The sequence below is a fragment of the Phaseolus vulgaris genome, chromosome 4 (genome assembly GCF_000499845.2).
Source record: "Phaseolus vulgaris cultivar G19833 chromosome 4, P. vulgaris v2.0, whole genome shotgun sequence".
NCBI lineage: Eukaryota > Viridiplantae > Streptophyta > Magnoliopsida > Fabales > Fabaceae > Phaseolus > Phaseolus vulgaris.
In genome coordinates, this window is record NC_023756.2 from 19,219,639 (window position 1) to 19,229,447 (window position 9,809).

At 51.0% G+C, this 9,809-nt stretch overlaps 1 protein-coding gene across 1 annotated transcript; it reads left to right on the forward strand.

Moving 5' to 3' along the window:
* Positions 1-382: 382 nt before the first annotated feature.
* LOC137838423 (uncharacterized) lies at positions 383-4,389 on the forward strand. The gene is made up of 3 exons (XM_068647669.1): positions 383-2,534; positions 2,757-4,273; positions 4,324-4,389. Exons 1-3 carry the CDS (start codon positions 383-385, stop codon positions 4,387-4,389), a joined length of 3,735 nt encoding a protein of 1,244 aa, XP_068503770.1.
* The last annotated feature ends 5,420 nt before the right edge of the window (positions 4,390-9,809 follow it).

The window sequence follows — 9,809 nt, forward strand, 5'->3', positions numbered from 1 at the left end:
GGTCAACCGGCCGGAACATCTGGCGCCCACCGTGGGGCCGATATAAACATCGGTTCCACCACACAAGTTTTCAGTTCCAGTTCTCGAAACCCAGATAAGTTGAAAAGATCTCCAGAGAGCCATGACCACCCGACTAGCACGCGCCAGGAGTGAAGAGATGACCCTGCAACAACTCGTGGGTATGGTGCAAGGGCTGCAGAACGCAATGGCAGCCTCAAAGGTGGAGCAGGAGCGCATGCAGGCGGATCTGGCAGCCTCTCAAGCAAGAAACGAAGAGCTCCACCGCACCAATGAGGAATTACGCCGTGGATAGCGTGGCAGAGACGAGCCTGACGCTGCATCCCCACCCAGGGAATTCACAACACCGTTTTCGCAGGCAATTATGGAAACAGCGATTCCCAATACGTTCACAGGACCCAAAGCGACCTTCACGGGGGTGGAGGATCCTGAGGCACACCTCACGGCGTTCCACACACAGATATTGCTGGTAGGCGGTTCAGACGCCGTGAGGTGCAAGCTTTTCATGAGCACCTTGACAGGGATGGCTATGGATTGGTTCATCAGCCTCCCAGAGGGCCACGTCACGTCCTTCGCCCAACTTTCACAACTGTTCAGAGAGCAGTATCTAGCCAACAGAACTCCCGCCCCAGTCTCGTATGATCTTTTCGACGTCAAGCAGTTCCAAGGCGAAACCCTAAAAGAATACATAAGCCGTTTTGGGGCACAAGTGGTGAAAGTAGGCACCACGGAGGAACCCATGATTGTATACGCATTCAGGAAGGGGGTACGTCCCGGATCTTTCAGTAAAACGCTTAGCTGCAACCGCCCCAAAACTTTCGCTGAAATAAGGCGACGAGCGGTAGAGCACATTGCCTTAGAAGGTGAGACGTACGAGAAGTGCACGACCACTGCACCCGCGCGACCCAAGGCACAGATACGCACGCAACCTGTTAGGGTTCACCAAGCCGCCACGGAGAGAAAACACTTGGACAGGAAGCGCGCCTACGAGCCAAGGAGGACCCAGCCTAGGGGTCGAGCAGAGGAAAGGAGAGAAGGAAACAGGCCACAGAGGCACAATTTCGCGATGGAACTCAAAGATCTGATCGCGGTGCCCAACATAGCCGACAGGTTGAGGCAACCGGTGAAGTCTGACAAGGTGCTGGGACCCCACAAGGAGTCATGGTGCGAATTCCACGAAGCATTTGGGCACCATATTAACAATTGTTTGGCGCTGGGTCACCAATTGGATGAACTCGTAAAGAATGGCTTCCTGAAGGACTACTTGGTGGAGAAGCAGACAGGACAATCGTCAGTTTCGCAACCGGCGAGTGGCGAGGGACAACAGCACGAGGTGCCCGTCCACGGCGAGGTCCACACCATAGCGGGTGGGTTCTCGGGCGGTGGGTGTACTGCGTCACAACGCAAGAAGTATGTTAGGTCCACAATGTCAGTAGAAGCTTTTGAGGATCATTTGCCCGATGTGGACATCACGTTCACCAAAGAAGATCTCAGGGACGTTGTGCCCCACGGCAACGACCCCATTGTGATCTCGCTGGTCACGGCGGGAAGGACGGTTCATCGAGCATTGGTCGATCAAGGGAGCTCGGCAGATGTGATGTTCTGGCCAACTTTCAAAAAGTTACAGTTGTCCCCAGACCATCTGAGGCCGTATGGGGGCTGCCTATACAGCTTTGCTGGTGACCAAGTGGAGGTCAGGGGGTACATTGAGTTAAGAACGACATTCACAGATGGGGCAGTGTCGCGAACAGAGAAGATCAGGTACCTGGTCGTGAATGCCCCCTCAGCATACAACATCCTGTTAGGAAGGCCAACGCTCAACAGGATAGGAGTCGTGCCCTCCACTAGGCATATGAAGGTCAAACTACCTTCGATGGAAGGGGTGGTTATCACCATCCGCTCTGATCAAAAGGAGGCAAAGAAGTGCTATGAAAACAGCCTCAGAAATAGGCGATCAGTGTGCAATGTAAGCACAACGCCACCCCCTGGTGCAGGTCCCCGCCAGGAGGACCGGCGAGTAGGCACAACACTTCAAGTAATCGCTGAGGGGGATGCGGCGATGCCAGATATGGCGAGCGTCAGTGAAAGGAGGCCCCAGCCGGTCAAAGATTGGCTCGAGAAGGAGATCGGCGGGAAGACATTCAAGCTGGGAAAAACCCTAGATGACGAAACGCGGGACCAGATCGCCAAGGTAATAAGTAGACATCTGGATGCGTTTGCGTGGTCCGCCTCAGATATGCCGGGAATTGATCCCGACCTTCTGTCCCATCGTTTGGCAATGGACCCCCAAGTCAAGCCAGTCCGTCAAAGAAGGAGGAAGTTCAATGAAGAAAGAAGGCAGGCGATTAGGGAGAAAACACAGAAACTCCTGGCCGCAAGCCACATCAAGGAAGTGCAGTATCCAGAGTGGCTCGCTAATGTTGTGTTGGTAAAGAAGAGCAACGGGAAATGGCGAATGTGCGTCGATTTCACAGATCTGAACAAGGCGTGTCCAAAGGATTCCTACCCTTTGCCCAGTATAGATGCCCTGGTAGACAGTGCAGCAGGGTGCAAACTGCTAACTTTCCTGGATGCCTTCTCGAGCTACAACCAGATAAAGATGCACCCCATGGATGAGGAAAAAACTGCCTTCATGACGGAAAGGTCGTGCTATTGTTACAAGGTGATGCCCTTTGGGCTGAAGAACGCGGGAGCCACGTATCAGAGGCTGATGGATAAAGTGCTCGCGCCCATGCTAGGGAGGAACGTGCAAGCTTATGTCGACGACATGGTCGTGACGTCCCCGGAAAAAAATCGGCACGTTGCCGATCAAGAGGAACTACTCGTTACAATAGCCAAGTACAGGCTGAAGCTAAACCCCGAGAAGTGCATTTTCAGCGTAGAAGCGGGAAAGTTCTTGGGTTTCCTCTTAACCGAAAGAGGAATCACAGCAAATCCTGATAAGTGTGCTGCCATCCTAGCAATGAGAAGCCCTGCCATTGTAAAGGAAGTACAACAGCTTACAGGCCGGATGGCCGCTCTGTCACGGTTCGTATCTGCCAGTGGGGAGAGGGGCCACCCGTATTTTCAGTGTTTAAAGAGGAATAACAGGTTTGTCTGGACGAGAGAATGTGAAGAGGCTTTCGTAAAACTCAAGGAGTACTTGGCGAGCCCGCCGGTTCTGTGCAAACCCCAAGTGGGAACGCCCCTCAAGTTATACTTCGCCGTTATCGAAACGGCGTTGAGTGCGGTGCTCGTCCAAGAACAAGATCAAATTCAAAAACCTATCTATTTTGTAAGTACGGTGTTACAAGGTCCGAAACTGAGATACCAAGCCTTGGAGAAAGCGGCGCTGGCGGTCGTGTTTTCAGCGAGAAGGCTACGACATTACTTCCAGAGCTTCGCGGTATGGATGATGACTGACTTGCCCATCCAAAAGGTTCTAAAGAAACCGGATGTAGCTGGGAGGATGGTAAAATGGGCGGTGGAGTTGTCAGAGTTCGACGTCAGGTATGAACCCCGAGGACCGATCAAAGGGCAAATCTTCGCCGACTTTGTGGTCGAGCTGTCCGCTGAAACGACGTATAACGCCGGAAGTGATGATCGTTGGGTACTCTCGGTTGATGGGTCGTCCAACCAGCTAGGAAGTGGGGCTGGAGTCATTCTGGAAGGACCCAACGGTGTATTAATAGAACAATCCCTGAGGTTTGCCTTCAAAGCCAACAATAATCAGGCGGAATATGAAGCATTGATTGCCGGTATTCTTTTGGCAAAGGAAATGGGGGCGAAGGTACTGATGGCCAAGAGCGACTCTTTACTGATCACCGGGCAGGTGACCGGCGAATTCCAAGCCAAGGATCCACAGATGGCAGCTTACCTAGAGTATGTACAGGAGCTAAGAAGTTCTTTTGCCTTGTTTGAAGTGGTGCACGTACCAAGGGAGCAGAATGCCCGAGCTGACTTGCTTGCCAAACTCGCCAGTTCGGGCAAGGGGGGCAGGCAGAGGACTGTTATACAAGAAACTCTAAAGACACCTCGGGCGTTCGCAGCAGACCACCAGGTTCTTCAAGTTTGCAAGTCGACGGAAGGGATAGCAAGGAGTCATCGATCATTAACTCAGGAAACCTTGAGGGCACCGAGAGTTAGGGCGCACCCAGTAGAGGAAGTGAAGACAACGCGGGTTTGCGCCGTTTACCAATCAGATACATGGATAACACCATACCAGCGGTACATAGCAGACGGCGTCCTCGTAGTATATGCAACAGAGGCCAGAAAGGTAAAGAAAAGCTCCAGCAAGTTCACCTTAATCGTTGGAGAGCTGTACAGGTTCGGATTTACACACCCCCTGTTAGTATGTGTGCATGGAGAGAAGTGCGTAAGAATTATGACTGAACTCCACGAGGGGATCTGCGGGAGCCACATCGGAGGTCGAGCCCTGGCAACGAGAACTCTCCGCGCGGGCTATTATTGCCCAACCATGAGGGAAGATTGCAAGGAGTACGCACAGCGTTGCAAACAATGCCAGCAACACGCTGATTGGCACAAGGCGCCCCCAGAAGAGCTAAAGTCAATCTACAGCCCCTGGCCATTTCATACGTGGGGAATCGATATTCTGGGCCCTTTCCGTTGGCGATCAGGCAAATGAAGTACTTGGTTGTAGCGATCGAGTACTTCACGAAATGGATCGAAGTGGAACCGGTAGCCCAGATCACCGCACACAAGATTCAGAATTTCGTATGGAAGAACATTGTGTGTCGTTTTGGTGTGCCCAAGCGTTTGGTATCAGATAATGGGACCCAGTTCGCAAGTCACTTATTGAAGAAGCTGTGCGAGGATATCGGGATGCAACAGGTGTTTGTTTCTATGGAACACCCACAAACGAACGGGCAAGTGGAGTCGACCAATCGGGTTTTGCTGAGAGGACTGAAAAGGAGGTTGGAGAAAGCCAAGGGGTCTTGGGCGGAGGAAGTTCCCCGCATAGTATGGGCATATCATACCACCGAGCAATCGGGAACCCACGAAACCCCGTTTAGCTTGGTATATGGATGCGATGCGATGATCCCAGTCGAAATCCAGGAAAGCTCGCCAAGATTCCAGAACTTCGTAGCAGAAGACTCGAACGCCGAAAGGAGAATGAATTTGGATTTGCTGGACGAGGTCAGGGAGGAGGCAAGGGTAAAGGCCGAAGCAGTAAAAAGAAGAGTGGAACGTAAGTACAACTCCAGAATTAAATCAAGGCGATTCATAGATGGCGACCTGGTGATGAGGAAGGCCCACCAGTACGAGATGCAGAACAAGCTGTCGCCCAAGTGGACGAGACCGTTCAGAGTAACCGAAGCACTCGGTAACGGTGCTTACTGCCTAGAAACACTGGAAGGAGGGGCGATTCCTCGCACTTGAAACGCCACCCATCTCAAGTTTTATTACAGTTGAAACATTGTAAGTAGCAATAAAACAGTTTTTCAAGGGGGCACTCTTTTTCCCTGAAGAGGGTTTTTTAACGAGGTCACCCAATAAAGAAGGTTTCAAAAAGTTATTAAAGTTTCCCAGTTGTTAAGTTTGCATGCTCATCGTTTTTAAGCATTTGGAAAGAAACTTTATCGTCTTTGTTTAATTTAAGACAAATTCAGACCGCATGCATTCAGTACAAGTTTTTCAAGCATAATGTTTTAAGTCCTCATCACCATCTAGCGATTGGAGGCACAAGCACAAAGTTTTAAACCCTCATCGCCACCTAGCAATCGGAGGTGAAAGTTAAGTTTTAAGTCCTACTCGCCTAGAGCGAGTATAGGCAAGAATAGATTAAAGGTCCTACTCGCCTAGAACGAGTTTAGGCGAGAACAGATTAAGAAGTCCTACTCGCCAAGAACGAGTATAGGCGAGTTCAGAGCAAGATGACAGGTATGTCAAGTATGAGTTAAGATCCGGGCGCCTAGTCCTTGAGCAGGGATTAAGGAATTCCTTCGGGACGCCCCCTCCTCAAGTATGAATAGCTAGCCCCGGTACCATAGAAAGTCCTCCTCACCCTCGAGTGAGTTGAGGCAAGATGAGATTAAAAGTCCTCAGTGCATCCAGGGAAAAGGTAGCCCCTGGGCAAGTTGAGGCACAATAAAAAGTCCTTCTCACCCTCAAGTGAGTTCGGGCAAGAAAAGATTAAAAAGACCTACTCGCCGCGAGCGAGAATAGGCGAGAAGAGATTAAAAAGGACCTACTCGCCGTGAGCGAGAATAAGCGAGATGAGATTGAAAGTCCTCAGTGCATCCAGGGAAAAGGTAGCCCCTGGGCAAGTTGAGGCGCCAGAGAAAGTCCTTCTCGCCCTCGAGTGAGTTCAGGCAAGACGAAACCGAAAAGTCAGGGGTGTTGACAATCTCAAGTATGGGAAAGGAGGGTTGGAGAAGAACCATGTTCCCTTGAGTGAGACACCAATATTGACCTAGTAAGACCAGTTAAGTTAGAAGTTAAAGGGTGGTAGGAGAGGTTCGCAGAGGGCACCCCACCACCCAAATCATTGCTTTGAAACTCAGGGAGGTAGAAAAGGATCCGAAAAGCGGCTTTACCCCCAGATGAGGGAACAATGATGTGAGTTATTTCAGGGTAAAGACTCGGGAAGGTAGAGAGAGGTCCGAAAGGCAGCTCTCCTCCCAGATGAGCAAAGATGAAAACAGGAGGTGGTCCCGTTGGGGACGTTCTCAGTTAAGAGGAAGGTGGCGTCGCCAGAAGCCCATTGCACGAAAATGAAACAGAGTAGGATTGCATGACAAGGGCCCATGTTAGCAAAGTTCCAGGTGACGACGTAGAAATGCCTTTGGCCCTTGGTAGATTGGGCGAGAAAGGGTACAGATATTAAGGTCGACCTAAGCCCTTTTTACCGGGTAAGTGATGTTGTGTTAAACGTTATTGTTTCGAGTTAATCGTTTGTTTAAGTTAAGAAGGTTTGCAGAAAGTTAAGTACCAATTAGTACAAAGCACGTTGAGTTGAAAAAAAACCGTGCAGCTAAACAAGTTAATTGCACGACAGATAAGTTAGAAGGTTATACATATATATATATATATATGCATGCACATGAGTATCAGATAGTTCAAACAGAACGAAAATTACAGACCAAAGTCAAGTACAAGAGTTTTCAAGGCGATAAATCGATGGGGGGACGATCTTGCCATCCACAACCTCATTGTATACAGAAAACTCCGAGAGGTCCAGATCGGGGAATTTGCAAGCAAACTGCTCCAGAGCTGCTCCGAAGCCGGAAGTGAGAACTTGGGCAGCGTCGAGCTGAAGCTCATCGACCTTTGTCTTCAACCCGCAGTTCTCTTCGTCAAGCTCGTCAACTTTCTTCTTGAGCCCGCTGTTTTCTTCACGAGATTGAGCAAGCTCCGCAGCAGTTTCAGCTAGTTCCTGGGAGGCCTTGTCCCGATCCTGCTCAACTCTTCCCAGAAGAATCTCCCTCTCGATCGATCTCTTCTCTAGGTTGGCCACCTGTTGGGCATCGGCTTTCTTCGCCTCCTCCAGCTTGGCAATTTTCTCCCTCAAGGGGACGAGCTTGCTCTCCAGCTTGATGGTCTCCTGAAGCTTGTCGTGTAGTTTTCTACGCAATTCATTCCTGTCATTGCGCACACTTTGGAGCTCGTCTTTGAAAGCATTCTCGACCCGCGAGAACTCGATGCCCTGCAGCAGCATGTCGCACTTGATCTTCCCATCTTCAGCCTTCGCGGTGCTTGCGACTTCTTGGTGGATGCAGTAGTCGAGTTCTAGCTTCTCCAAGTGGCCTTTCAGCCCTTCGGCGACGATGTGAGGGAGGCACTCATCAGCCATAGCATGAAGACGCGTATTGAAGCTTTTCAAGGCCTCTTGAAGGGAGCTTGGAAGACCCGGTGTTGATGGAGGGGGCGGGGGTTGGTGCTCACCACCACCCTCGCAAGGTTGGATCACGGGGGGAGCTTCGAGGCGTGGTAGTGAGTTGGGCAGCTCTTCGGCGATTTGGATGGAGGCTTGCGTATCAGCAAGTTGCTCGGGGGCGACCTCAGCAACTGAAGCGTTTGAAAGTGGTACCTCCCCAGCGTACTCGAATGGTGTGGAGGCGTTGGGGGGGTTCTCAATGAAGTTTTGAGCGGCACTCTCAATTGATGGGGGCTCTGCCACCGCCACCCTCTTCCTCTTGCAGATTAGTCCATCCTCAGTGGCTTCATCCGTCTGTTCATCAGACACTACCCTAGGGGCCTTCCTCTTGGCCTTCTTGAGGGGTAGTTTCTTGCGTTGGGGGGCTGGAAGAGCGACGGCTGCGGGTGGATCGGTTGGCGGAGACTGCCCTTGGGCGGCGGCGATCTCCGCAATAGAATTTGGAACCGTTTGGGAGCCCGCCGCCAAAGTGGCGCCTAGCTATGGCACGTAGCTCAGCTATCTTATCCTTTCCCAGCAACATGTCTGCATAGTGGCCCATGGTTAGTCCAGTGGTTAACAATGCAGAGAAAGATGAGTAATGAAAGACAACACATAGGGAAAGCTAAAATTACACACGAGACAAAGGTCGCATGACAGAAGTGTAAGTTGAGAAAGCCCAAGGACAAACCTATATGGATGTCTAGCTGGCTTTCGTGAAACTCATAAGAAATAATGGAGGAGGTGGGGAGAACCATGTTGCAGAAGGCGACTCCTTTCCAGAAATTGCACAAATCCTTGTCAAGTGCCCCCATCTTTTCCGGCCCCCTGGCCTTCCTGAAACTTGACTCCTTCTTCCCCTTGTTCACCCAGTACAAAGGGAACCCGTCGAGAAGAGAAGGGTCCTGGTTGCTGTAGCACACACGCATGAACTTCCCCTTCCAATCCTTGTAGAATTGCTGGAAGATAGAAAGAATGGACCTCCCGGCGATCCATTGAGGCTGACCCATAGACGATCGCCCGGGTTCTTCGCCTCAAACAAGTACAAGAATATGTCCACAGAAGCCGGGAGCCCCAAGTGTGCGCAGATAATCTGGTAAGCTCGCACGAACGCCCAGCTGTTAGGATGGAGCTGGGCGGGAGCTATGTCGAGCTCGGCCAGGAGCTCCCTCTCAAAGCGCGTGAAGGGAAACCGGAGTTTGACCTTCTTGAACATGGTGGTGTAGATGAAGCAAAAGGGGATGTCGTCGCTCCCCTGATCATCAGTGCAGATTGGCTCACCGGGAGGACAAGGCCGCACAACCACTTTGTCATCATGCTCTTTACTGAAGGAGAGGTTTGCCTTGTCACCCCTCTTGAGGCGACAAACGTCAAGGTCGGAGTTGACGAAGGAGGTCTCGCCCAACAAGGTTGCGGAGGCCCACGGGTATAACCGCTTGTAATCTGGTAGGGGTTCTATCACCACACTGGTTTGTGGTGGGTTTGGTTGCGATTGGCTACGGTGAGAAGACGCGGGTCTCACGACTCGGTCGGAGGAAGCATTGGGACCCCTTGGGGGTTCGCGAGAAAAAGAGGGTTTGGCCCTACGGGTTTTCACTGGAGGGTTGCGAGGAGATGGAGGAGGGTTTGGTGTGAGTTTTGAATGAGTCATCGAGAAAGCTGCAAGAAGATGAAAAGGTATGAGTGTTCGTAAACAGAGAGACTCGACAGAAGAAGAGAAGAGGGAAGAACAAGGGGGGCTCGCAGAGAGAGGTTCAGAAACCCTAAACGCAGAAAAGAGAAAAACGAAGCAAAGAAACATCCCACAACGTATGCTCCAGACAAGTATTGGATGATGCAAACCGATCAAAATGCAGCAAATATCAGTAGAAGTGATAAAAAAGTTACCTTTAGACGATCGAAAGAGCGTACAGCAAAAGGGGGATCGAAGAAGTCG